Genomic DNA, 27,652 nt, shown 5'->3' with positions numbered 1-27,652 from the left:
CTCAGCCTCCCAAGCAGCTGGGATTACAGGCACCCACTACCACGCCCAGCTAATTTTTGTATTTTTAGTAGAGAGGGGGTTTCACCATGTTGACCAAGTCGGTCTGGAGCTCCTGACCTCAAGTGACCCACCCGCCTCGGCCTCTGGAAGTGCTGGGATGACAAGCGTGAGCCACTGCGCCCAGCCCCAGTGCCTCTTTTTATAAGGACATTGATCCCGTCATGGGAGCCTCATCCTCATGACCTCATTTGAACTTAATTACCTCCTGCAGGCCCCACATCCTAATACTGTCACATTGGGGATTATCGCTTCCTCCTGTGGATCTGGGGGACACAAACACTCAGTCCGTAGCAGCATCCCAGCACAGCGCACAGCATGGTGTCGAGCAGTAAAGGAGCCTCAGTCAGGGCTCGAACCTGGGGACCGGGGGCTGCAGCTCACTTCCAGGGCAGGGAAGACAGAAACCATCTCACCAAGGTGTAAACAGATTAAAAAAAAAACAAAACAAAACAAAACCCGAGGCAGGCCTAAGCACATTTCTGCAGTCAATAGTAGATTTTTCCCAACATACTGAGATCAAAAAGGCAAAACCCGCCTCTCAACTTCTTTATGTTTTTGGGAAAAGCGTATTTAGGATAATCTTGGATTTAAGACATAATGGACTTGCCTGTGAAGTCTGTTTCTATAGTGACTAGTAATAAGCATTGTTGAGACTGGACATTCTGAATTTCATTCACCAGAAGCTTTGTATGGGATGGGCAATTTTTAAGGCTGTATTTTTATCCCTCCAAATATCGTCATTCCCAACACCTTCCCATACGCTTTGCTTTCAGGTTATCTGTAAAGTTACAAGTTAGAGAAAAGTCGAGGTACTTTGGTGTAAGTACATATAATTATGCTCAGTGACTCACAGTTATTCCTACGCACTCTGGACTGAGTCACATCGAGAGAGCTGTCAAAAGCGTCCACCACTGTCCTGAAATGGTTCCACAAAGGACTTCCTGTCACTGCATGGCAGACAACTGGCAGCCCAGCCCCAGGCAAGGCCCAGGCAACAGGGACTGTACCAGTGCCTGACTTTGGTGTATCTGGTGCATGCCATTTACACCCCAGCAGGATTGGGGGCGCACGTGAGAAGCGGGTTCGCTCACACTGCTGTGCATTTGACCAGGTGCCACTGGGATTGAAGACCGCCTGCAGGACGGAGTCCCTGAAACTATTTCTAAATTGCGTCAAGCGGGCCTGCAGATTTGGGTTCTCACTGGTGACAAACAAGAAACCGCCGTCAACATTGCATATGCCTGCAAACTGCTGGACCACGACGAGGAGGTCATCACCCTGAACGCCACCTCCCAGGTAGGTGGGTTTCAAGTGGCTCTGCTTCCTTCCCCTGGGGTGCTCCATGTTCATCGTGGCCTCCTTGGCAGAGACTCCATTCCTGGCAGCTGCTGTGAGAAGGACCTCACCCTCTGCGTTCAGGTTTAGGATGTGCATGTTATTGCCTTGGAAGAGGTGAAGTTTGCTGGAATTCCTTAGTACCAAAGGAATGCACATGTAGACTTTATGAATACGAAGTTCAGCCTGCTTTCTCCTGACATACTGTCCAAGTCATCAGAGAACTTTCTCGTGAGGTCCCATGTGCTTCTACAGTGGAGCCAGGACAGTGGTCCATTTAGCACTGACCACCTCAGGACCATCGCAGGCACTGAGGACTTCCTTATCCAGTCGGATTTGTCTGTTTAAATCCCCAAGGCTGTGGGGAATAGCTGCCTCATACACTGCCCTGGTCTGCGCTCTGAGTCCTCACAGGAGTTCCCACTCAAAACTTCTTGCGCTGGCTTTCAGGCTTCTTGAATGGAGCAGGGAACCATCTTACTATGGCCGATCTGCTCCTCCCCAGTGTGGCCAAGACCACCACAGCCTCTCTGGGGCTCACACTTAGAGTCCCCCCAGCCCCTCTTAGGTCCACACCTGCACCATCAGCAGACACCAGCCTGCTTCTCAAAGTGCTGTACTGTTTTGCTCAGTATCTTTTCCAGCACTGCACATGGACATTGGTTTTTCTTCTGCTAGCCCCTCTAATGGGTGTGTAATGGTATCTTGTTATGGTTTTAATTTGCATTTCACTAGTGTCTAATGAAGTTGAACATCTTTTCATGTGCTTATTTTCCATTCATATATCCTTTTGGATGAATTGTCTAGTCAAGTATTTTTCCATTTTCTAATTGAGTCGTTTTCTTAAGGTTCAGTTTTGAGAATTCTTTGTGTTTTCTGTATGCAAGTCCTTTGTCAGCTATGTGATTTGCATATATTTCATCCCTGTCTTATTTTTTAATATTGTCTTTCACAAAAGCTTTTAGTTTTGATAAATTGTTATTCTTTTTAGATTTAATTTTTATTTTATTATTTTATTTTTTTGGAGATGAGGTCTCACTCTGTTACTCAGGCCGGAGTGCAGTGGCGCCGTCATGACTCACTATAGCCTCAATCTCCCGGGCTCAAGGGATCCTCCTGCCTCAGCATCCTGAGTAGCTAGGACCGCAGGCGGGCACAAGCATACCTGGCTAATTTTTTTATTTTTTTAAGAGATGGGAAGTGGGGGTGTCCTCATGTTGCCCAGGCTATTGTCAAAATCCTGAACTCAAGTGATCATCCTGCCTCGGCCTCTCAAAGTGCTGAGATTACGGGCTTGAGCCACTGTGCCTGGTCTGATTCCTCATTTTTTTTTTTAAATTTTATGGAGCATGCATGTGATGTCATGTCTTAGATATGCCTAATTATGAATATTTTATCCTACGTTTTATTCTAAAAGCATTACACGTTAACATCTTATCTATAGATGCAGTCCATTTTGGATCACATTTCATGAAAGGTGTGAGGGTTAGCTTAGACTTCATCTTTCCACATGTGACTGCCCAGTTCCTCCAGTGCCATTTGCTGAAAGCGTCTTTTTTAGGTTGCAAGCATCTTTGTCAAAAATCAATTAGTTATATTTGTGTGGGTCTTTATATTCTGTTTATATTCTTTATATTCTGCATATAGACTTTATATTCTGTTCCATTGTCTGTCCCTTCACCAATACCCTGTGTATTGATTCATTGTAGTAGTTTGATTACTGTAGTTTTTTATAAGTCTTAAAAATTGGTAGTGTTATTCCTCCAACTTTATTCCATTTCAAAATTGTTTGGCTAGTCATCTTATTTGTTTGCCTTCATGTATGAATTTTAAATTAATTTTCCCATACAGAAATTCCTGCTGGAACTTTTATTTGAATTTTGTTAAATTTATGAACCAATTTGGGAAGCATTGATATTTTTATTATGTTGATGTTCCATTCTGTACAGTTGATATATCTGTACATTTTTTAGGTCTTCTTTTATTTCTTTTATCAGCATTTTATAGTTTACAGCGTACACATCACATACATGTTTTGTTAGATACATACCCAAGTACCAGTGCTCCTCAACTTATGACGCGGTTATGTCCCAGTAAACCCATCATAGGTCAAAAATGTCATAAGTTGAAAATGTATTTAATACCCCCAATAAACCCATCCAAAAGTTGAAAATTTGTAAGTTGAACCATTTTAAATCAGGGACCATCTGTACAATGTTTTTGGAGGTTTTGTAAATAGTATTTTTAAATTTTTATTTTCCATCTGTTTATGGTACAGTTTTCCCTTGGACGCATGGGGATTAGGGATACCAGTCCCTCTGTGTGGTCAAAAATCCTCATATAACTTTTGACTCCCCCAGAACTTAACTACTCATAACCTACTGTTGACCAGAAGCCTTACTGATAACATAAATAGTCAATTACCACCTATTTTGTATATTGTATGTATTATATGCTGTCTTCTTACAATAAAGTAAGCTAGGGAAAAATGTTATTAAGAAAATCTTAAGGAAGAGAAAACATATTTACCATTCATTAAGTAGAAGCGGATCTTCACTGGCTGTTTCCTTGGTCATCTCTATTCTGCCATTGAGCCCATCCAGAGAGTTTTTAAAAATAAAGTCTATATATAGAATTGTTTCAGATTTAGAGAAAAACTGTGAGGAGAGTACAGATTTATTTCTCATATCTGCCATATGTAATTTATTCTGTTACTCATCTCACATTAGCCTAGTACATTTATCACATCAAGGAGCAATGCTGATACATTATTACTTTCTAAAGTCCATACATTGCCTTGGTTTTCACCTAGTGTCCTTTTCCTGTTCTAGGGTCCCATCCAGAACACCACATTACATTTATTTAGTCATCATGCCTCCTTACACTCTTCTTGGCGGTGACACTTCCAGAAACTTTCTTTACTTTTAATCATTTTGACCATTTTGAAGAGCGCTGGCCAGGTATTTTGTAGAATGCCGCTATATTGGGATTTGTCTGATATTTTTCTTATCACTGAAGTGGAGCTAAGGGTTTTAGGGAGGACAGCCACAGAGACCAAGTGCCATTTTCATCATATCCTGTCGAGGGTACATGCTGTCAACACCATGCCACTGCTGGGCTTGGCCTTGTGATTTTCGGGTCTATTCACTGTGCTCTTTGCCTCTTCCATACTGAATTCTTCTGAAGGAAGTCACTGTGCACAGCTCACAGTTAAAGAGTGTGGAGTTACAGTTTTCTTCCTGAGGGCAGAGTATCTACACACATGATTTAGAATCTAGTGAGCTTTTTATTTCAGTTAATTATTTCTGTCTAAAATTTCTATTTGGTTCTCCGAAATATCTTCCTTCTTTTTGGCCAAGACTTTCTCTCTTTCTGTTCATTTCCAGCACATTCAATCTTACTTCCTGGAACATTTGGATGATGGCTGTTTTCGTCTTTGTCAATAATGTCAATATCTGTGTCATCTTGACTTTGGCTTCTGTGGATTGTCTTTTTCCACGGAGTTAAGCTTTTCCTGGTTCTTTGTATGCTACGAAGTTTTGGATTGTATCATGGGCATTTTGAATATTATGTTATGACACTGGCCATATTTAATTTCTATGGAGAATGTGGATATTTTTAAGCAGGTGATCAACCCTGTGGGGTTTGGGCTGTGAGCTCTGGGTGTTGGTTTCAAAGGCAGATGTGTTTATAAGACCTAGTCTTGCATTTTTGCCCTCCAGAGGTCACCTTGGAACTTGGGTGTGTCAGTCTGTTGCAGAGTTTGCCTCTCAAAGGCTTTGTTATGGGTGAGCCCAGGAATTCATAAACAACATTATGGAGTCAGTTAGCCAGGCTTCTCCTTTACAATTTTTCCAATGCCTTCTGGTTCCCCAGGAATCCCCTTTTCAGTCTTCTGGCAGGAAATGCGGAGTGCGCCACCCTCTTCTTCCCATATTTCCCGCCTTTCCCTTGCATCCAGCACCAAGTGGGGGCAGAATAGAAGACAGAGCACCACAGGCTGTGATGGAAAGGAGGATTCAGCTCCCTTGGAGTCTACGGCAGCAGACGGCTCTGCCACTGCCATTCCTGCACAGCCATGGTAGCAAAATTGCCTGGGACTGGGTTTAAAATAATAGAGGAAAAAGAATAAATATAACTGCAGACTTCCTCATCTTCTCAGAGCACTGGGAACCTCCTTTTCACTCCTCAAGCCAGAGCCAGAAGGTGTCTCCTAGAGCTCTCTCTGTCCCTGCCCTGGGGCCCACGTCCAGGTTCCCTGGTGCCTTGGGCCAAGCCAGGGGCCACCAGAGTAACAGTGACATACTCACCACCCAGTCAGTGTCCTTCGCACACTTGTCTCCTCTCCCAGTCCCTCGGCTGCTGCTCACTCTCTGAGCTCCACAGTAGTGACCCCATGCGTCCTGCCCGCACGCCGGCTGCAGTCAGTGGGAGCTCAGGATGGAAGAGGAGTCTCCACTGTTGTGCAAGTCCAGGGAGCTCACGTAGTTCCTGTGACGGCATCCTGCATTCTCCTGCAGGCCTTCCCCAGTTACTGCCATATCCCACGCCACGCCCTGGAGGCAAAGCTCTCCCCCTCTTGTCCATCTCCACACTTTCGCACATCCCGGCTGGTGATTTGCTGCAGTCACGAGTGTGTGTGCATCAACTCTCTGTTGCCCCTACGGCAGTAACTGTGTCTTTTCAGTCTTCTTTTCTCTAGTCTGGCTTCGTTTTCTGAGTACAAAGGATCCTCAGTAAGCGTGTGTTGAACGCAGCTGGATTTCCGTGGTGTGTCTGGTCACTGAGTCAGCAGACTCACCGTCTGCAGAGGATCGGGGGCTGCTCAGGCTCACCGGAGCGTGTTTGTCCCTGGAGACTGTGGACCCTCCTGTGCCTCCTGCTCCTGCCCCTGGTCCCTGGTGCTGCTACCACCATAGGTTTTCCTCCTCTTTCTGGAATCCAGATCAAGTTTGCCTATTAAAAGCCTCCGTAATTGTGCTTTTTTTCTTTTCCTGGCTGAATTGGAGAACTTAAGGAGAACACTGAAAATTCCATTTCTTTACGGGCTAATCATAACAAAGCCTTTTGCAGAGCTCTGTATCCTGCCGTTGGTCCTTGGTGGGTTAGGTAAGGGCCTCCAAGAACTATCAGGAAGTACATGGAGGGCCCTCAGTCTAACTATCCAGCAATTTTGCAATAATACACTCCAGCCTCCCAAAGTGAAGATGGTCCATTCCAACCTCTGCACTGTATCATGGGCGAACAAGTAAGATCCTACAGAAATCTAGACCAGTTCAGTCTCTTCTATGATGAAAGTCATCGTCTCTGGCTGAATTTCCGGAGGGTGGCCTCTGGGCAGGCAGGTACTGCAGCCCAGGGAAAGATGTCAGCTCCAGAAGTGTTGAGCCAGGGCAGGGATGTTTGTGGCATGACTCTGAGGGAACTGCGCTGTCCTCTCACGTCCCTTTCAGGAGGCGTGCGCAGCCCTGCTAGACCAGTGCCTACGCTACGTGCAGTCCAGAGGCCTCCAGAGAGCCCCTGAGAAGACCAAGGGCAAAGTGAGCATGAGGTTCTCCTCTCTCTGCCCACCCTCCATGTCCACTGCCTCTGGCCGCAGTCCCAGCCTCGTGATCGATGGGAGAAGCCTGGCCTACGCTCTCGAGAAAAACCTGGAGGACAAATTCCTCTTTCTTGCCAAGCAGTGCCGCTCCGTCCTCTGCTGCCGGTCGACGCCTCTGCAGAAGAGCATGGTGGTGAAGCTGGTGCGGAGCAAGCTCAAGGCCATGACCCTGGCCATAGGCAAGTATCCCAGCTGGCCGGACGGCCTCCTCCCGGCTCGACCCCAACTTCCTCTACCCTTCCGTGCTGCACCACGAGATGGGCAAACACTTCCTCACCTTTCTTTCTGTCTGTAAAACCACACCCAGCGTGATAGAGCAGGCAGCATGTTCCGAAGGTAAAGCTCACATTGGAAAGCCACAACAGGGAGGAGCAGAGTTACAGGTTCATGCTGTAAGGTCAGTAATCCAGTGCTGCTTTACGGCAGCAAGAGTGCTGCTTTACGGCAACAAGGTGGCGCTTACCCTGTTTCTCTGGAGACAGGACACTAGAGACCTGCCTGTCCCAGGCTGTCCTGGCCACAGCAGAAAGCACTGCACACTCAGCCTTACCTGGGCCAACTTAGAAGGAAGGCCCTTTGCAGCTGCTTCTGGTCACCATGAGCCTCTGGGTGTCCAAGGCTTTATAACGCCCTAAGAGCCCAGAGGCTTGGTGACCAGAATTCCCACTGCCTCCCGTCAGCTGTGCTGATGGTTCTGGGACAGGCTTCTGAGTAAATAAGTCCATCCTCAGATGTGCATGGCTGCTCACCAGTTATTTGATAACATCAGTTATTAAAGGACTGTGTCTCTCATGGTAGTTTTTCCTGGCAGACACTGTTGACCTGGAGAGCCCTGTCTGCTCCGCTCCAGGGATGGGATGGTGGCCACTCGCCTCCTTCCAGGCCATCCTCTCTGCCCACTTCTGGTGCAGGCAGAGTCTCTAGCACTGGTTCAGGGGCTCAGCAGCACCACCTCCTGGTGAGGGCCAGGAAGGAAGCGGTGGCCGTGATCCCCACATGCCAACAACTGGACCTCCCTGTAAATAGAATCTACTGTAAATAGAATCTCTCTGTAAATAGAAGCCTAGGGGAGAATTGGCTCAGAAGTAAAGTATCCTCACCAATCCATCAGCCAGTGTTGGCAGTATTTTCTGCAAAAGGTCTGTGACAGCCACTGCTTGTTTACATGGGGGATTGCCGCCTGTTCACAGTGGGCACCTCACCTGGCCAGAGGAGACTGCTGTTGAGCGTGGGTCATGGTGGGAGTGAGGAGAGCGAGCGCTGGCCTGAACACAGTCGTCATGGGGACCCTGTCCTACGCACCCTGAGGCCGGTAACTGCTAAGGAGAGTGGGCACAGGGCACGTGCTCAGGAGGCCCGGGGAGCCTAACAGCCACCGTCTGTCCTGAGGCCATCCTTGCCTTCATGTGCCTGGGGTGGCCCTCAGGTTTCCCTAAGGCGCTGGAAGCAGTCTTCAGGCTGACCTGCACCGCCCCCATCCCAGCCTCCTCCTCTGAGCGTCAGTGTCCTCCCTGGGAGCATGAGGACAACATCAGCCCTGAAAGGCCACAGTAAGACGTGAATGCTGTTTTCCCGGCCTGGCCAGTGCCCAGCTCAGCCACGTAGCCACTGGTGTCTGGTATTCCTTTAAGAAGTGGAAGGAAAGCCTTGGCTGATTAAAAAGAAAAGGAAACACAAAATGGAATCTCAAAAGAAAAAGGGAAAGTAATGAGCTGTAAGAACATTAGTGCATGGCTGGGCATGTGGCTCACACCTGTAATCTCAACAGTTTGGGAGGCCAAGGCAGGAAGATCACTTGAGCCCAGGAGTTTGAGACCAGCCTGGGCAACACAGTGAGCCCATCTCTACAAAAAATTTAAAAAATTAGCTGGGTGTAGTGGCACCTACCTGCAGTCTCAGCTACTTGAGAGGCTGAGGTGGGAGACTCACCTGAGCCCAGAAGGTTAAGGCTGCAGTGAACCGTGATCACACCACTACACTCCAGCCTGGAAAATAGAGCGAGAGACCCTGTCTCAGAAAAAAAAAAAAAAAAAAAAACAGCTGGGGCAACATGGTGGGTGAAACCCCATCTCTACTAAAAACACAAAACCTGGCTGGGTGTGGGGGCATGCACCTGTAGTCCTAGCTACTCAGGAGGCTGAAGTGGGAGGATCACTTGAGCCCAGGAGGTTGAGGCTGCAGTGAGCCATGATCATGCCACTGCACTCCCACCTAGCCTGGGTGACAGGGTGAGATCCTGTCTCAAAAGAAAGAAGAAAGAAAGAAAGAATGCGTTAAAACATCAATGTGACCTACTGCTAGTGCCCAGTGGTTTATAATATAGAGTATTGTTGCATACCATATCTCATTTTAAATGGGACATTCTGGGGAAAGCTGCACAGATTTCCATTACTTCAGAGAATTCCAGTTTGATATATATTGACTGATCACTTAATATTGGTCTCAACATTATGAAGAACAGGAAAATCACAAGGAAGAGACATCCTGTGGTCACACTATGAGTCACTCTAACTTTGTGTATCTGCACATTTTCTCGCCTGTGCAACTTGGGATGTATGCCGTGATTTGGGCTCTTCGGCTGTCCAGTTCCAAGAGTGGTGATCGTCGCAGGGTGATAACGACTTTATGTCTCTGCTCTCCTTTCCCCGAGGGTTTCCAGAGCTCTGACCTGTGCCCTGTGTTCCTAAACATTTTCTATCAAAAAATTGACAGCGTGACGAGAAGTTCTCCTTTACTGCACCCCTAGAGGGCCCCAAAGTGAGCACAATGGCTAATACTGTGGCAATCCATGTGCAAAATAAAAAAGAGCTCCACAGTATGCTGGACTCAATGTAACCTCCTTCCTTTAGTTTAGAAACTGCCCGGGGAAGCGTGCCTGGGAGTAGCCTTGGCTGCTTGGCTGGTGTGGTTCGGTAACTAATGATGATGAAGATGAGGATGGCATCTTTCCTTGTGCCAGGCAGTAGGATGAGGGCTTTACTGGTGTACGAGTGACACGGCAGAGTGGGCACCGCGTCCCAGGTGGCTCAGCTGTAGCCCGCTTTCTGAAACATCTCCTGGTGTGTCTGGCTTATTCTGAAGGCTTAACTCTATTCTCCCAGGGTGGGTGCTCTACTCCTTTTTCCCCCGTCTTCCCCAGGACCCTTTCACAGGACTGAGTTCAGTGGGGACCCCCAAGAAAATCTAGCACATTGATTTGGTTCTGTGCTGTTTCTAGAATCAAACAATTCTTCCTGCCTTTGCTGTTTCTAGGTGACGGAGCCAATGATGTCAGCATGATCCAGGTGGCAGATGTGGGTGTGGGAATCTCCGGCCAGGAGGGTATGCAGGTACAGACCAATCAGGCTATTCTGTGGGACCAAGTGGCCCTACTGGCCTCTTGTCCTGTCACCCTGTGGGCTGTCCCCACCTCCTTCTGGGCTGTTGAACGAGGCTAAAGAGTTTGCCCTCGATACAGCTGATGCTCAGTACAGCTGCTAAGCCAATAGTGGAAGGTCTGGGGAAATACCACTCTTCCTGTTTGTGAAGCAGTGTGCAGTAAGCATGTCTTCCCATGTCACAAGTCTATTTTTGTGAAATAAGTGGTTCCGAGAGAGGCAAGGTGAGTCATCGCCTTCCGTCTGGCTTTCGATGGCTGAGTCCCAGCAGGCACGTTTTACTGTCCGTGAACACTGAGCAATACCATCTGAAAAAATGCCTCTGATGTAGGTGGAGCCTGGCGCCACTGCACAGGTGGAATGTAGCCATCCTCACTCACGTGGAAGTTCACCTCTCCATCTTTCCTCTGCCATTGTGTTCACTCTCGGTCTGGGAGTCAGACATTGAACAAATGACTTCACTAAAAATGTGCTTCTTTTAGATTAAGTATTACAACAGTGTCCAACATTTGGTTAAGTATGAATCACAACTTTTTTGGATTGGTGGAGATTTTAGGGAACAATTTATCCGATGTTCTGAAAACCAAGATGTAGACACCACTTACTCACTGGTTGATTCATTCGCTGATTCAATGGTTCGATCAGTAATTATCTGTTGGGCACGAACTTTGTGCCAGATCTGTGCAGAGCTCATTAGTAGTTTTAGCTGACGTTCCACCCTCAGATGGAGGGTCCTAAGCTAGATGCACCGTAGTTCCATCATGGCTGGTCCTTGACACTTGCCATACTCCCCCCGCCGTCCTCTGACTGGAATCTCTGCGTTATGTTACTCACACATTTTTTCTTCCTCCAGAAAACTGGAAATGGTGTCCCGTGTGACTCACCTTTGTGTCTTCACAGTGCCCAGCGTGGCACCTTGCACAAGGGGAAGCTGGAGAAACATTTGCTAAATAAATGAACAAAATACAGGGGACCCTTGAACAACACAGGTCTGAACTGTGTGAGTCCACTTATATGGGGACATTTTTCAATAAATATTTGGGAAATTTTTTGGAGATCTGTGACAATTTGAAAAAACTTGCAGATGAACTACACAGCATAAAAATATCGAAAAAATTAAAGAGGGCCAGGTGTGATGGGTCACGCCTATAATTTCAGCACTTTGGAAGGACAAGGCGGGAGGATCACTTGAGGCCAGGAGTTTGAGACCAGCAGGGCAGTGTGGTGAAACCCCATCTCTCCTAACAATGCAAAAACCCCAGCGTGGTGGCCCATGCTTGTAGTCCCAGCTACTTAGGGGGCTGAGGCAGGAAGACCGCTTGAGCCTGGGAGGTTGAGCCTGAAGTGAACTATGATTGCACCACTGCACTCCAGCTTGGACAATACAGTGAGACCCAGTCTCTCTCTCTCTCTCTCTTTCTTTTTTTTTTTTTAAGGAAAAAAAAATTAAGGAAAAGGTAGGTATGTCATGAATATGTGAAATACATGTAGATTCCATTGTGTGTGTTTACCAACTGTTTATGTGATCAGTAAGGCTTCCCATCAACCGTAGGCTGTTAGTAATTAAGTTTTGAGGGAGTCAGAAATTATATGTGGATTTTCGACTGTTCGGGGGCGCCCGTAACTCCAGTGTTGTTCAGGGGTCAACTGTAGTTTATTCATTCTGACTTTTTTGGTGTTGCTTCTGTTTTCACGGTTTCCTCTACTGAAAATCTGATGGGGGCAGTGCCTGTTGACCTCATATGCTTGGAAACTCAACTAGTAAACATCTTCTGGATCAGACACTTGAATGTTGAGTATGTGGCTGGGGAGGGGCCGGAGCTGCCATGCCTGCTCCCTTCCTCCAGGTGGGAACACCACCCAGGCCCTGGGGCTCTACATGAGAGGTGATGGGAACAGCTGAGCCACAGGGCAGGTGCCCGGAGGTGCAGCTTTGAACAGGCATAGCTGCTGGGGAGGAGGTTACTGGGCACTTCTGCACATATGTAAAGCTGCGCATCCTCCCTGGGGATGTGTTCGGTGAGATGGGGACCAGGCTTGATACCTTTCCTTACCATCCTATGCACTTGGGTTTTCCAGCACTGGGACCCTGTTGCTTGCATTTTAGTCAGTCCCTGCTGAGCCCTTTGAGAGATGAGCTGTGGGATGCTGATGCTGGAGCTGTCAGAGCTGAGCCATGGAGAACCAGACAGGAGGAGTAGGTGCTCCCCAGCTCAGCCAAAGTGGGGAGGTTTTCCCAGGCAGGGGGCAGGAGGAGCAGAGAAGATCTCACAGCTCCCAGGAAGCTCTGTCTTCGTGAGCTCGGGCTCATCTGCGTGAGCTCCTGCACCCTCTAGAGCCAAGGCTGGCTGGGAGCCAGGGGTACAAGATGACCCCAACATCTCCGATCCTGCTCTCCTGAAATTCCCAGAAAAGCTGGGAGGCTTTGGAAAGGTCACTCTGACGGAAGGACAAGCATTGTGTTTGAGGCCTGGATTTAGGGGAGGAAGGGGCTGCAGAAGGCTGGCAAGCCAGGCGACCTCAGCAGGATTTGACTGTGGTTCTCCATGGCAGGGGTTTCTTCTTCAAAGGCAGCCTAGAGTTTGGCCTTGCAGGCCATCAGCCTCTTTTTAACACTTGTCCCTTTTGACTGAACTTTTCAGACAGATTCTGTGGAGGACGGGGACTGTGTCTCATGGTATCTGTTTCTCCAAGTCTGTGGCTGGCAGTAGTGGAGTCCTAATGGATGAGTTTTGAGAGAATGAGTCGTGGGGTTAATAAGGGAAGCACTACAGAGCACGGAAAGACTTTCAAGCCCCTGTGTGTTGACAGGAAGAGGCAGAGAGACAGTTGCTGTGAAATCCTTAACTTTTGGTTCAGAAAATTGATGTTCTAAGGTTTTGTGTATCATGACACTATTCCATTTCAGGCATACCACTGGAGGCATACTTTACCGCTTTCTACATATTATTTGAGTATAGGGAAATCAGTCAGATGGTAAAGGCAGATTGGCATTTTGTTTAGAATAACCTGATGGTAAGGAGAAAGCTAACTTTTCCTGCCATTTTGTTTGATTTTTTTTTTCCAAAAGACATTTATCGTACAGCAGGTTTCAAATTATTCTGGAGACAAAAGGTATCATTTGATGGCGTTTTCCAGCCTTGTTGGCTTCATCGTGTAGGCACCTTGCTTGATGATGTGCAGGGGAATCTCCCACGGCAGGGTCCTGCCTGTCCACGGAGGAAACGTCTTCTCCACTCCCTCCTGCACACCATCACCAAGGCTCCTGGGGAGAACAGCCCAAAGTGCACCTCCCAGGACAGGGAATGTCTGTCTCTGATGCATATGGCAGGAGCGGCTTCGGGTCATCCTTGGGTTGTGATCATGGACCGATTTAGAGGAAAATGACATCCAGGAGTGAAGAAAGGCAGATACACTCCATGCATCTCTGTGTTTTTTCATTTGTTGAGAAAACAGCAGGAAAAGGAAAACATTGCAAACCCCATTAATGACACATATTTGAAAGCTTAAATGAATCCTATAAGGTGACATCCCTGAACTAGCGTGTTGGGCGCGATGGCCTCTTTTGTAATGGAAGGAGATGCTGAGGGAGATGACAGCACTTGAGACCCTGGCCAGCCACGCTCCCAACTGTGATCGGAATGGGAATTTTCCTTGCCTGTTGTGTACCTTGCATTCTGAGAAGAGAAGGCACACCTTACACCCGGTCGGCATCGCCAGTAACAGGAATCCTTCTCCCTTTGAAGGCAGTGATGGCCAGCGACTTTGCGGTGCCGAAATTCCGATACCTGGAGAGGCTCTTGATTCTTCACGGGCACTGGTGCTACTCCCGACTTGCCAACATGGTGCTGTACTTCTTCTACAAAAACACAGTAGGTATTGGATACCTGCCTAGAATTTTGGGATTGGAAGATTCGGTTCTTAGGACCATCGCCTGAATGAGGCCAGTGGGCTGTCCACGGCCTCACATCTGCTCCATCGTCCTTTGCCTGTGCAAGTGCCCCCTGTCCTGGGCTGCCTCTGCACTCTATAGGCTCAGGGTCTAATTCAGGGGCATGAGAGCAGTTGCATCTCTATGGAGAGGTGGTGGAAATAGGTAGATAACACTAGCAAGTCCACTGACGGCTGCAGAGTGAGAAGCGGTGTAGTTATGAGGCTAGCAGTTTGCACAGGGGCACACAGCTGGTAAACCTTGAAGGCTGCATTCACCCCAGGCCACCCGGCTCCTCCTCCCAGGCTGCTAACCACTCTGTCCATGGGTTTCTCAGGTATCCCCAAACAGGAGTCCTCTAATCAGCATTTTCTCTGGAGTAGACAGGAAAACTCCAATCAGTACAAGTGTGCTTTGTGGTCTGGGATCAGAATAAGGGACTTCAGCCACACTCTGATTCCCATACTGAATGGCCTCTCTTGGGACACACCCACGCCAGGACAGGCGACAGGCGGCAAGCCCCCAGGTCAGGGAGACTCAGACCCGACAGGAAGGGGGTGCCCATGGAGCCTTCCCACTCTCACCTCCCAGGCTTGCAGAGCAGACGCACCCCTCTCAGATGAGCTCAGTCTGTAGCTGAACTGACCCTGCTGTAAAGTCACACCCAGGGCAGATTGGCTGCAGACATTTCTGTCTCTCTGGGGACTCTGCAGACAGCCTGGTCATTTCATGTGGTCATTTCATGTGGATCTTCACGTTGGACTCCTAGTTCCTTCTTCACTGCTTCTTTGGCAGATGGGCTCCTCCATAGCCCTGCAGGATGGACCACATGGCCACTTCAGGGTTCTGCCCCATTTGTAAGCGGTTTCTAGATATTTTACTGCTGGGCTGCTGCTACTTTTGGCTGAATGTACAAACAGGAGACAAAATAAACTCTTAGGATCCAGGGTAGTCCCATAAATCTACCTGGCTGAACACCAGAGCTCCAGTGTCAAGACTATCCTGTGCTCTTCTGAAAAACAAATAAAATAAAAGCTGTATTCTTTTTCCAGTTCCATATAAAAACTCTCCAGTTAGCTAGCTCTAAACTGTCATTGGTTGTTCATGTTCTTTTTATTTTTATTTTTTGAGACGGGGTCTCACTGTTTTCACCCAGGCTGGAGTGTGGTGACACCATCATAGCTCACTGCAGCCTCAACCTCCTGGGCTCAAGTGATCTTCCAGCCTCAGCCTCCCAAGCAGCTGGAACTACAGGTGCGCACCACCACGCCCATCTAATTTTTATTTTTTATTTTTTATTTTGTAGAGACAGGGTCTCGCTATGTTGCCCAAGCTGGTTCTCCATATTCTTAATTATTTTTCTGGAGGCTACACCTGCCTTTCTTTTCCCAACCTCTTTCCCCCTCATGCCCACCCCCTTCATTTTTCAGAGCATCTTCCAGCAAATGCATACAGATGCTCAGACCCAGTCAGGGCATGTTTAACTTCTAGGTTTGGTCCCAGACATTAATTCAGATTAGGTTGTGCCTGGGACTGTCCGAGGAGGGCTGTGTCACACCACTCCTGGGCTTGCCGGCTCCTACCTCCTTTCTCCCAGCCTGGCATTGAATCCCCAGAGCTTTGCGGCCTCGAGTGCACAGTTGTAAGCCTAGAGGTTCTCAGCTCCCAAAGGAGTGGAGGGATGAATGGGGGTGGGCAGGGCAGAATCCAAACGCCATTTCTATCACTTATTAGCTGTGAGATCTTGAGCAAGTTAATTTCTTCTTTGGTTTTTTTTCTTAAAGACAGGGTCTGATTCTGTTGCCCAGACTGGAGTGCAGTGGTGCCACTATAGCTTACTGTATCCTCAAACTCCCAGGCTCAAGCAATCTCCCTGCCTCAGCCTTCTGAGTAACTGGGACTGCAGGCCACCATGCCTAGCTATTTTTTTCTATTTTGTAGAGACAGGGTGTCGCTGTGTTGCCCAGGCTGGTGTCAGACTCCTGGTCTCAGCTATCATCCCATCTCTGCCTCCCAGTGTGGGATTGTAGGCATGAACCACCATGTCCAGTCTTCTTTTAAATCTTAAAAAACAAAACAAAGCCTGTGAGTTGAGCCAGCTGATCCCTAATTCCCGTTAAAATGGCTCAGATCGAAGGGAGGGCAAGAATGATGTAGGCCAAATCATTAGACATTTCAGACGCAAACAAAGGCCCTGTGGCCACCTAGAATGGGCACAGCCTCCTGCTTCCTGCGATGAGTCCCTCCCCATCGAAGGGTGCAGAAAGGAGAAGAGGGGGCCTGTTTTTATTCCATAAAAACGCCAGACCTTTGTTAACAGGCATTAATCTAAAAAGGACCTCAAGGATAATCACTGTGCCTCCTGAAATGAGAAATTCATTAGTTTTAGGAATAAGTTGGCCTTTCTTTCTGATAAAAAGCAGAGAAGAAAAGTTTCCATAGCAACAGTGGTTTGGGAAGAAAGCTTTTTGGTACTATAGGAAAAAAGATCTCAATTATCTGAGTACTTATCTTTCTCTTGACTGCATTTGTTACCGATGACTCACTAGGCCAAGCCTGTGGGGGTGAGTGAGCGAGAGCCGGCTGTAGGAGTGAGGAAGGGAAGAAAGTCAATGAATAAAAACCAAATGTTAGTTTTCAGCGTGTAGGGGAAAGGCTGCATATTAAGACATTTAAATCATAGTCTGACACAGGACTTGGAGGCTATGTGGCACGGTGGGTTATTTCAACACAAACTATTGTTTCTTATGATCTTCACAAGTCACTTTCAAGTCAAGAAACCAAAAACTCAGGGAGGTGAAGTGACTGAGTCAGGGTCAAAAGGGTAGATAGTTGCAGCTCTAGAACCAAGCCCAGGCTTTGCGGTTCCCAGCAGAGAATGTCTGTCCAGCGTCAGAGCTCCCTGCTGGGACTGTACCTGCCCTCCAGGCCAAGACCCATCGCAGTTGAACAAGTTGGGCTTCTTACTCACACCGTGACCTCAGCCAAGTCATTTGATGTCTTGGAACTTCAAATTCCCTCTCTGTATGTGGGGTAAGAGCACTTGCCCTGCCTGAGCCCCGAACAAGGGAAGTAACGATGCCACTCACCACCACACACTGTAGGCGCACGCCCATAGCTTGCCAGGAACTCCCGTGAGTACTCGAAATGCACTGGGTCTCTTAATGCTGACAGCAGCTGCATTGGCCGAGTGGCACTGGTGTGCCCATGCCATGAGCAAGGAAAGCGAGAATGAGGGGTTCATGCTCTGGGCCCAGCTGCATAGCTCATGAGTGTTAGAATGCTTTGCAATCACTAAACTGTCATGGCCACCGTATACATGCACTCAGGCCACTGATCCTCAGGGATCTAGCAATAGTGAGAAGAGACCTGACCTTGTTCCCACCCCACTGAGCAGGGGCCGGAGGTGGCTGTTCCACCTCCCTGGATCTCACTTTCCTGATCTACTGAGCCGGGTAGCTGTAGCTACGAGGATCAGAGATGATGCCTCTCCCTCTCCCCCTAGCAGAGGTCCCTGTGGACAATCAGGTCACCGCAGTGATGTTGATGAGGTCGTTGGTTTTGCTATTGTGCTTTTGTGTGTCCTCCCCTCAGTGGGAGTCAGTCAGTGCCCACTGCACCTCTTCAGAGAGTATGCAGGTCGCTAAAGAGGAGACAGGAACAGAGATATAGCCACAGGTGGGCTTTGTCTGGGGTCACAGACAGAGGAGGGCCACTAGGGAAGAAGCCACAGCTCCTACCCAACTGGCCGTCTTGAAATGTGAGCAGCCCTAGCGCCCTGTGAAACCTTGGTTTTGTTTTATGTTAATGATCCAGAGCTTGTCAAGCACAAAACCTCATCCCCACAAGGGCTGCTCCCGGGAATTCCCAATTCCCACCGCCAGTTCTTCTTTCTTAAGGGAGTGAGGAGGGTGAAGGGAAGGAGGAAGAGGGAGAGGCGGAGGCCAGCAGCGGGACTCAAGGTCACAGCTGTCTTTGGAAGAAATCGCTGCCAATACAGTTAATCTTGACTGTGAAACTCTACAGGCCTATCAGCTCCCTTGATGAGAATCCTCAGCAATGACTGAAGACTCGCCTGTTCCTCTTCTTCCTTTCTTGATTTCAGATGTTCGTGGGCCTCCTGTTTTGGTTCCAGTTTTTCTGTGGCTTCTCGGCATCTGCCATGATTGACCAGTGGTATCTAATCTTCTTTAATCTGCTCTTCTCATCGCTCCCCCCGCTCGTGACTGGGGTGCTGGACAGGGATGTGCCGGCCAACGTGCTGCAGACCAACCCGCAGCTCTACAAGAGTGGCCAGAACATGGAGGTAAAGTTCCCCGGAGTTTCCGCCTTCCGCCTCCTGAGCTCTGCCCCCCACGTTCACCCTTCCAAAGCACCAGTCCCCCAGCCTCCCTGGGGGAGATGGACACCCTGGACAAACAGAAATTCTAGAACTCACCATTCTAGAGGAAGGAGAAAAAGGGCCCCTCTCTGCTTGGCTGCGGTGCATTGAGTGTCGTAAACAAAACTGTCCCCCATCCGAGAGTCTCCAGGAGCTCAGGGAAAGCCCAGAGTCCGAGTCAGTCGCAGGGGATCATTGAGGCTGGAGGGGGGATTTTTCTCAAGCAAGGAAGAAAATGTGACTTATTTTGAATGGGAATTAGCAAGAAGACAAAGCCACAGGGAAGCCACCGAGCCACTGAAAGAGCAACTAGATTTAAATACATAGTGACATTCATATACCACATAGATTCACACACTGATGACCAGCTGTTTCTAGCCAGCCATTAAAGTAAACAGTAAGTGCTTTTCTTTGCCTTGAATTATTCCATGTGGGTAAAAAGAACATGGAGTCTCATTTCTCCTGCAATAATCCCTAATTCCAGATTCATTCACTGGTGAGTTAACTTCCCTTGGCCACCTCTGTGAATATTCGGTTCCCACAGAAGCAGGCTGCATGCACGGGGTGCCAGAGGCGGAGCGCCAGGGAGGGGAGCAGGGCCTCTGCTTGTTGTCTGTTGCTTCAGGGCAATTCCCATCCTTGGCCAGGCCTCAGCCTCCTCGGCCACCTGTGGAACCAAGACGCTGGGAGTGTGTCCTGTCCTGTGGAATCAGGTGGCCCACAAGAGCCCGGCCAGCACTTTCCCTCAGTGTCAGCCAGAGCTCCTTCCCCAGCCTGTTTCCTGCAGGTCCCGTGCCCGCTGCTCTCGGACTTGGCAGGGTCAAACACACATTTGGTCACCCGAGTAATAGAGAGTGTTCGTCTCTCTCAAGGTTATTTTCATTGCTGCCCGTGGGTATATAGTTTTTTGCTTTTAACATTGGGACACGTCCATTGTGTGATTTTAAAATCGCTCTTAAGAAACATTCTACGGGACCCGCCACCAAAAGAGGCAAAACCTGGTCCAAGTGGAAGGAATGCAAGGGCTCAGACTGGGGGGGATGCCTGGAATTTCAGGTGCTGTTCATACTCGAGAGACGTGTTCCCTGGGAAGATGTAGAAAGCAGTTTCATCTTTTTTTTTTTTTTTTTATGAGACAGGGTCTCACTCTGTCGTCCAGGCTGGAGTGCAATGGTGCGATCTTGGCTCACTGCAAGCTCGACCTCCCGGGTTCAAGCAATTCTCCTGCCTCAGCCTCCCGAGTAACTGGGACTACAGGCACCCGCCACCACGCCCGGCTAATTTTTTTGTATTTTTAGTAGAGTCGGGATTTCACCATGTTAGCCAGGATGGTCTCCATCTCCTGACCTTGTGATCTGCCCGTCTCGGCCTCCCAAAGTGCTGGGATTACAGGCATGAGCCACCGCCCCCGGTCAGTTTCATCTTTTTACTGTGAACCTGGAGCTACTGAAGCTCGTCTTGTTGGTGCACGTGTTCCCAGTGACTCAGCTGCAGATCGTTTTGTAGGTGTTTGGTAGTGCTTTTCATCAGGCCTCTGGGACCTCACATCTCCAAAAGTCCTGAGAGAGTGAGTTTTCCTCCGGTGCTTGCCTTGTGCATTCACTTATGTGTAGCATCCTAGGAAATGTCATTCGAGGTGTCAACCTAAATAGCAAACAGAGAGAGGCTCTCTAAAAGAGAATGGTGTTTATTCGAGAATAGGGCATTGCAATGGGAATATGTGTGCTGTAGTAAACTATGTGCATATTTAGGGAGGTAAAGGAAGACATATGTATTTAAAGGAAAAAACTTCACAATTGTTTTGAGGTGCTCTTTCCTTGGCTACAAGGATAAACAACAAAAATGATGCCTGTCTGAGGTTGGACAGACAGTTGCTGGGCACATGTCCTTACAGATATATTTTTTGTGAATATGATCATTTTTGTTGTCAGACATTTATGCATAAGAACCCTCCCTTCATGGCCTTTCCCAGCTCTATTCCTCAGGGCTGGCTTTTGTTGTTGTTGTTGTTGTTTTTAACACAAGTGACTCCATTTTTATTCTAACTGCTTTCACAGAGGATGCCAACACTTCACTGTAACATCACTGATTGTTTTTGTGTCCCAGGAATACCGGCCACGGACATTCTGGTTTAACATGGCCGACGCCACCTTCCAGAGCCTGGTTTGCTTTTCCATTCCTTACCTGGTAAGTTGGCCCCCGGGCGCAGTTTTTCTTACCAGCTGCATCCAGGACCTACAGATCCAGGACCCTGCTGTCTTTCAGGCCTACTACGACTCGAACGTGGACCTGTTCACCTGGGGGACCCCTATCGTGACGATTGCACTGCTCACCTTCCTGCTGCACCTCGGCATTGAGACCAAAACCTGGGTAAGAGCCGCCTGTGTGGCCACGTCTCAGAAGGGCACTGATGCTGTGGACCCTACACTTCCCTGCAGATTCATGAGGTCGATTTGACTAGACTCAATCTGGAGACTCTGCAGGAGACTGCAAAGCTGACCTCAGTGTGATGAGAAGGACAGTGACACATTCCCGAGCCCTGTGGTGTGGGGAACCCTGCAGCCCGATGCCCGCACTTCCCCGGCCATGCTCATCTCCCTCCCGCCTCTTTCCCTCCTCCACCACCACATTCTCTCCTTTCCCTCCTGTCTTGCCCTCTCGCCCCTGACTCCATCTCACCTCCTATGCATCTCCCAGGGTGGTCCACAGGTTCCGGAGGCCTCACTGAGCCCCACTGGTGACCCGTGTCATAGACCACAGTGTGTCCGAAGGCCTCAGAACCTCACACCCGCTCACTGATGACTGGCACATTTTTGTTATTGTCATTGTTGTCACTTTTAGGTGGAAATAAAAGCCCTTTCTTTCTCATTCCCCCTCAGACCTGGCTCAACTGGATAACGTGTGGCTTCAGTGTCCTTTTGTTTTTCGCCGTGGCTTTGATTTACAACGCGTCTTGTGCCACGTGCTATCCTCCGTCCAACCCGTACTGGACTATGCAAGCCTTACTGGGTGACCCAGTGTTTTACTTGACTTGCCTGATGGCACCTGTCGCTGCACTGCTGCCCAGGTGGGTGTCGGAGTGGGACGGTGCCGCTGAGCCCCGAGTGGGCCCAGACAGCATTGACATTGCTTCTGCCCTGTGAGGGTCTCTGGAAGCTCAGAGACACCACCCACAGCGATACCTAACTTTCTGTTTTAATGTGCTCTTTCTAGATTGTTTTACAGATCCATCCAGGGAAGTGTTTTCCCTACCCAACTTCAGCTGGCACGTCAATTGGCCAGGAAGTCCCCCAGGAGACACAGGACTCCCAAAGAGACCTTTGCTCAGGGCTGCCTCCCGGAGGACTCAGGAACCGAGCACTCAGCAGGGAGGACCGTCTCTGTGCCCCTGTCCCAGCCTTCTTGGCACACACAGCAGCCAGCCTGCTCCCCAGAGGCCAGCGGGGAGCCCAGCACGGTGGACGTGAGCATGGCATTGAGGGAGCACACCCTGCTGGAAAGGCTGAGTGCGCCGGCCCCCAGGTCCTCCACGCCAGGGGATGCTGTCCCGGGAGGGTGTCCTGAGGAGTCCAAGGTGAGAACTGCCAGCACCGACAGGGTGACCCCCCTGTCTTCCCTCTTCAGCCTGCCCACCTTCAGCTTACTCAACTGGATTTCCTCCTGGTCACTGGTCAGCAGGCTGGGGAGCGTCCTACAGTTCGGCCGGACGGAGCAGCTTGCTGATGCACAAACGGGACGTGGGCTTGCTGTCCAGCCCCACTCAGGCCGATCAGGACTTCAGGGGCCAGACCACAGACTACTTATAGGAGCATCTTCAAGGCGGTCGCAGTGAAAACCTTGAAATGGCCTTTTTTAATATATATAAATAAATGTTAATATTATTTATGTTTATTATTTGCACAGAGGAGTTCTAGGGAGATGTATTTCTAAATGTTTCCCAGGCTAATACAGGAAACAAGAGGTACCAAAAAAGAGTGTTTATTTTTTAAAGTTCTGAGTAGAGTATATTGAAAAGAAAAAGAAGAGCTTTAACATATATAAAAGTTTAAAGAAGAGTGACAGTTGAAAAGTGTGTTTAGATTTATTTTTTCATCTCATTTTTAAGAACAAGCAGTGTGATTTGTTTTCTTCAACGTGCATGGCCCTGCTTTCCCTGGGTACAAACGTGTGACCGCTCATAGTGAATGCAGGCAGGTGCGAACACGGGGGAGCAGAGATGGCAGAGGGCAGAGCACGTGGCCCCCAGAGGCAGAGTCCCCCACGGGCTTCCAGTCCCACCGACACGGGAGGGCTGGGCTCTGCTTTATCCAGGTGAGGGAAAGGGAGACCTCAAGAAACATTCATGGTTGAGTGCATCCCAGCATTCTGTTCCGGGCAGGCATTTCACAAAGACCACTTAGGTATTACAGCCTGGTGTAGTATTTTGCCTGTTAAATCATAACAAGCAATAAACGACCTTCACTTTGCAAAGAGAGTGTGTCCAGTTCCCACTGGTGTATGAAATGATTAATAGCTGACCTCCCAGAGTACGATCTGAGGGCACTTCCGTAAGGCAAGTCGTTTTAGAGGCGATGAAGAAAACAGCTGCATGGCACACACCGAGGCTGCTGCACAGCCGGCCACCGCGGCACCCTGCACCACGCCATCGGCACCGCGTGCCAAGGAGCTCAGCCGACTTCGGGCATTTTTCTAATGAGCCATTAGTTCTGTCCCTCTAAAACTAGAGAAGGAAGGGGAGGAAATGATGACAATCCCAGGCAATGCTGTGGCCTGTCCTCTTCCGAGTCCTCCTTTCTACTTTGTCAAACAGTTCTTAGTTGCTGGCTCTGCGCAGCACTGGGGCTGTGAGGGTGTGCTCCCTGCTGTACGGGAGAGACCTGGGGCCTGTTTGGATGCCTGTCTTCAAGGACAGCAATGCAGAGAGGGCACAGAATCTGAGGACAAAGAAATTCCTAAGCACAGCGTGTCAGGAAAGAGTGGCTCATTCCACAATGTGTGTGGGCCATTGCAAGTCACAGAAAATGCACCTCATTCCAGTCCAGCAGAAAAGCAGGCACAGGCTCAGTGCAGGTCCCAAGAGAAGGTGCCTGGACTCAGCAACTCAGACCTGGGCTTTTCTCCCTTATCCCTCGCTTGGCTTTCAGGGACAGCTTTGTCCTGGGGCTGCCTCTGTTCTTGGGGATGCTTGGCTGGAGGCACCCTCAGGGCTTATCCATGCATCACTGTTCAGAAGAGACAGAGGGCTCGTCTCTCCACATTCCAGAGTCCCGGTTTCCTCAGCCTCACCCTGCAGAGCTTGCACAACATCCTCAGAACCGTTCACTGGCAAATGGAGGGGAACGTCCTGACCGGGACTCCCAGCTGGAGCTGGGAGAGAAGTCCACTTCCCTCAGAACACCTGAGATGCTGCATGAGTGGACGTCAGAGGAATCTCTATGCCCTGTTAAATGGGGGAGACAAAGGGGTGGTGCGGGCTTCAGCAGCCAGTGATTTTGGACTGAAGGTGACAGCCATCCCCACCCTGCCCAGCCGATGCCACCTCCTCTGTTCTTGGAACAACACATAGGAAACGAATCTCCTTGGGAAGGTGGCAGTGCTCCCTGAATTAAGGGAATGGTTGTGAGCACCAAGTACAAGGACTAGACGCATATTTACGCATGTATCTGAGAGTTCCAGATGCCCAGTTTCCAGACGATCCTGCACACACACCTACCTTCTTTCCAGAGCACGTCTTTCTCCTCTGGAGAGTAGATGCTTGCTCTTGGGAAACGGAATGACCTTGGCACTGGCTTCAGGAATATGCATCCCACAGTCAGTTGAGAGAAATAAATGTAAAGGGCATTGACAGCTGCTCTTAGGATGGGAGTATTCACAGAAATCCACAATTATAACAATTCATGCCGGGCAACTAAGTTTGATGTCAAAATGAACATATGGGGGCGAACTTCATGATTATCTCGAAGAAAGCTGTCGGTGAAATAGGTTACCAAATCCTAATAACGAATCTAAAATAAGTAGGAAGGCTGGCTTCCTAAGGCTTGGTGACAAAATAGCTGGGTTAGTCATTGGACATTGTACAGTGTGCCTAACTCGTCAAAGTCCAAATCAATTAATTCTAAGTTCTTGGAGGTCGGATACTATGTCCTCGTCCCTATCCATGGCACCTGGCACAGAACCTACCAGTTGGAATATGCTGAGAAAATGTTTGAAGAATCTAAGAATGAGTGGTAATCCTGAAACACTGAAGGCAGTCCTGTGATAATCAGAGGTAAAGGACAATTGCTTGCTGTAACCCATGACGATTTAATATTTTCTGTAATTTCTGGCTAATATAACAAGACTTGCATTCTTCAAAAGAAGACATGTGAAGTATAAAGACACTGGGTTGAAAATAAATGGATGCAAAAGAATTTAATATATAAACAATATGTAAAAGAAAGGAGACATAATTATATTAATATTAGACAACATAGACTTCAGATCATAAAGAGGCATGTGATAATGGTAAAAAGGCCGGCTTCTCGGGACATGAGAATCGCCCAAGTGATACACCCCTAATAACCAGAGCTTTAAAAGACATGAAACTAAAATTTACAAAAAGGAGAAATAGACACATCATGAATATACCCAGACTGTCTTTCAGTCATTTATAGAATAGAGAAAAAAGTGGGTGTAGGAGTTACAGGAACACAGGCAATTTCTTTATTTGTGACTAGAAAGTGCAGGCCCAGCTGTAAGTGTGCATGGCGGCAAATGCTTGGATGTAACTACAAGGAGAGCTTCTCCCCTGCACATAGAAGCTGCCCAAGCCATGCAAGGCCAGGGAGGTGCAGGGAGGGGTGCAGAGTGCAGAGAGGAGCAGGAAGAAAGACCCGGGAGAGGAGTGAGCACAGAGAGGGTCCTGGCTCCCGGACTCGTTGGCCAGGAGACACCTCCCTCATCGTACCTGTGCCTTCAGTAAGGGGCTGGGACTCAGCTCCGCCCTCCTCCTGCTTTCCTCGAATCTCTACTGAAAATGCCCCTGTTTGGACCTGTTACCTGAAAGGCACAGAGACTTTCGTAAGCGTTCACCCTGCCACTGCTGCAGAGCCCATGTCCAGGGGAACTGCCCACACTCAGGGTGAAAGCACATTTGTGGATCACAAAATCAACTTTGTCAGCACCAGCTTTTTGGTCCCTTTCCCTCCCCCTCTCCCTCCCCCTGCCCCTTACCCTTTTCCTACGGGGTCTCATTCTGTTGCCCAGGCTGGAGTGCAGGGGTGCGTTCACAGCTCACTGCAGCCTCCACCTCCCAGGCCCACAGGGTCCTCCTGCCTTAGCCTCCCAAGTAGCTGGGACTACAGGCACCTGCCACCATGCCCGGCTAATTTTTGTATTTTCTGTAGAGATGGGGGTTCACCATGTTGGCCAAGCTGATCTCCAACTCCTAGGCTCAAGCAATCTGCCTGCCTTCAGGTACCAAAGTGCTGGGATTACAGGCGTAAAACAACTCCGCCTGGCCTTGTTTCCCTTTAATGAAATGATGGCCTTTGATGGTCTGAGCAAGCCCTGGGGAAGACAGCCTCCTTGCTCCCTCCCTCCCAGCCCCTGGGGTTCACCTCACTCAGAAGGGAAGCCGTCTCCGGGGCCTCTCAATGGCGTGGCCACTGTTACACGGGCCCTGCGAGCCCCACCCAGAGGATCTTCCTGTTGCAACCTAGCCTGTTCTCACACAGCGTCAACCTGGTGTCTTACTGAATGAATCCCTTCTCGTGTTTACATTTAAAAGCACCAAAATACTTCGGAACTATTTGACCTTAGTTTATACCTAACCTGGGGCAAGTGTTTTGGAACAACAGAAGTGACGACAGTGTTGACAGGACATTTAGAATGGTGCTGCTGTTCTCCGGTCCTCATTAATCAAACCACAGATGGAGGCCTTCGCTGGAAAGTGTACGACCTGGCTCAGACTCCGGGCGGCACAAACCAACGCCTCCTGAGCCAGGCCCAGGCTCAGGTCCAACCAGTACACTATGTGCCTCCAACTTTGCCGGGAGACCATCCGCAGCTTCCAAAATTCCCTGAGCAGCGCGCCCACACCCACAGCCAGGGCAGACTTCGGCCGGCTCTTAATGTTTTCTTCCTAATGAGGACTTTTCAGCGTCCTCTGTTCTTATTTAAAACAGCACACAAAGCCCAGGTTGTTCTCTGAACTGCAAACCTGTCTGCTTTTCACCTTTTCCCAGCCTCTCCGGCTGGAGGTCAACAGCAACCGTGGGGAGACTGGGGAGGCCCCAGGCCCCAGGCTGTCCTCCCGTTTCTCTTCCAGCTTTCGGCACCGCTACCTTCTCTAATGCTACAGGCAGATTCGTGCTTTACTGCAGAAAGTGGTATTTCCTAGCTCGTAATTCAATTATTTTAGAAAGGGTTATCTTTTAGTTTTACAGATTTTATGTTTGCATCTCAAAGTTATATGACCAAAAAAAACATAACAAATAATGCAAGACAGACCAGTCATGCTGCTCTGGCAAATAATCCACAGAGAGAGGCAAAAATGTTCTGGACAGCCAGGGTGACCCATCTGTACTTCCGGGATGAAGCTGCGAGGTTTCTTTTTATTTATCTATTATTCCCAAAGCCATGAATTTTAAAGGGGACTGGCCAGGGACACAATCACTAAATAAAACAAAGAAGGGGGTCCTGACTAGCTGGGCCGTCTGAGTTAACCAGTCACTTATTATCAATAGCAGTCCCTACGCTGGGAAGACAGCAGAGGTGTGTAGACAGGTAGTGCCACGCGTCTTTCTCATCCTGAATCTCCTTCGTCCAAGCTCAAGGCCTGTGATGAAGACTTACTCTCAGGCCTTTGGGGTACAAGAAGCTGCCATGGTTATTCTGTTTGGAAAACACTTCCAGAGCCCTGACCCCATGGTGCATGAGTGGCTCTGCCTCATCACCCAGCAGCCCCAAGGGGACCTGGGCGAGCT

The 27,652-nt window shown here is 48.9% G+C and overlaps 1 protein-coding gene across 3 annotated transcripts in view; it reads left to right on the top strand.

The window, feature by feature from the left end:
- The window catches only part of ATP10A (ATPase phospholipid transporting 10A (putative)), a 181,956-nt gene extending 158,800 nt beyond the window's left edge, over nucleotides 1-23,156 (top strand). The window contains exons 13-22 of one of the 3 annotated variants that reach the window (XM_033190795.1): nucleotides 1,172-1,356; nucleotides 6,849-7,176; nucleotides 10,250-10,326; nucleotides 14,121-14,246; nucleotides 18,411-18,611; nucleotides 20,793-20,873; nucleotides 20,952-21,056; nucleotides 21,566-21,753; nucleotides 21,900-22,260; nucleotides 22,365-22,550. In XM_033190795.1, coding sequence (XP_033046686.1) covers nucleotides 1,172-1,356; nucleotides 6,849-7,176; nucleotides 10,250-10,326; nucleotides 14,121-14,246; nucleotides 18,411-18,611; nucleotides 20,793-20,873; nucleotides 20,952-21,056; nucleotides 21,566-21,753; nucleotides 21,900-22,260; nucleotides 22,365-22,409 — 1,697 coding nt within the window. In that variant the 3' untranslated portion in view covers nucleotides 22,410-22,550. The other 2 variants (XM_033190794.1, XM_033190796.1) reach the window with 2 other exon arrangements.
- Nucleotides 23,157-27,652: the final 4,496 nt, after the last annotated feature.

The sequence above is a fragment of the Trachypithecus francoisi genome, unplaced genomic scaffold, assembly GCF_009764315.1.
Source record: "Trachypithecus francoisi isolate TF-2019V2 unplaced genomic scaffold, Tfra_2.0 Lachesis_group3, whole genome shotgun sequence".
Lineage (NCBI taxonomy): Eukaryota > Metazoa > Chordata > Mammalia > Primates > Cercopithecidae > Trachypithecus > Trachypithecus francoisi.
This window is presented reverse-complemented; position numbering and strand designations above follow the sequence as displayed.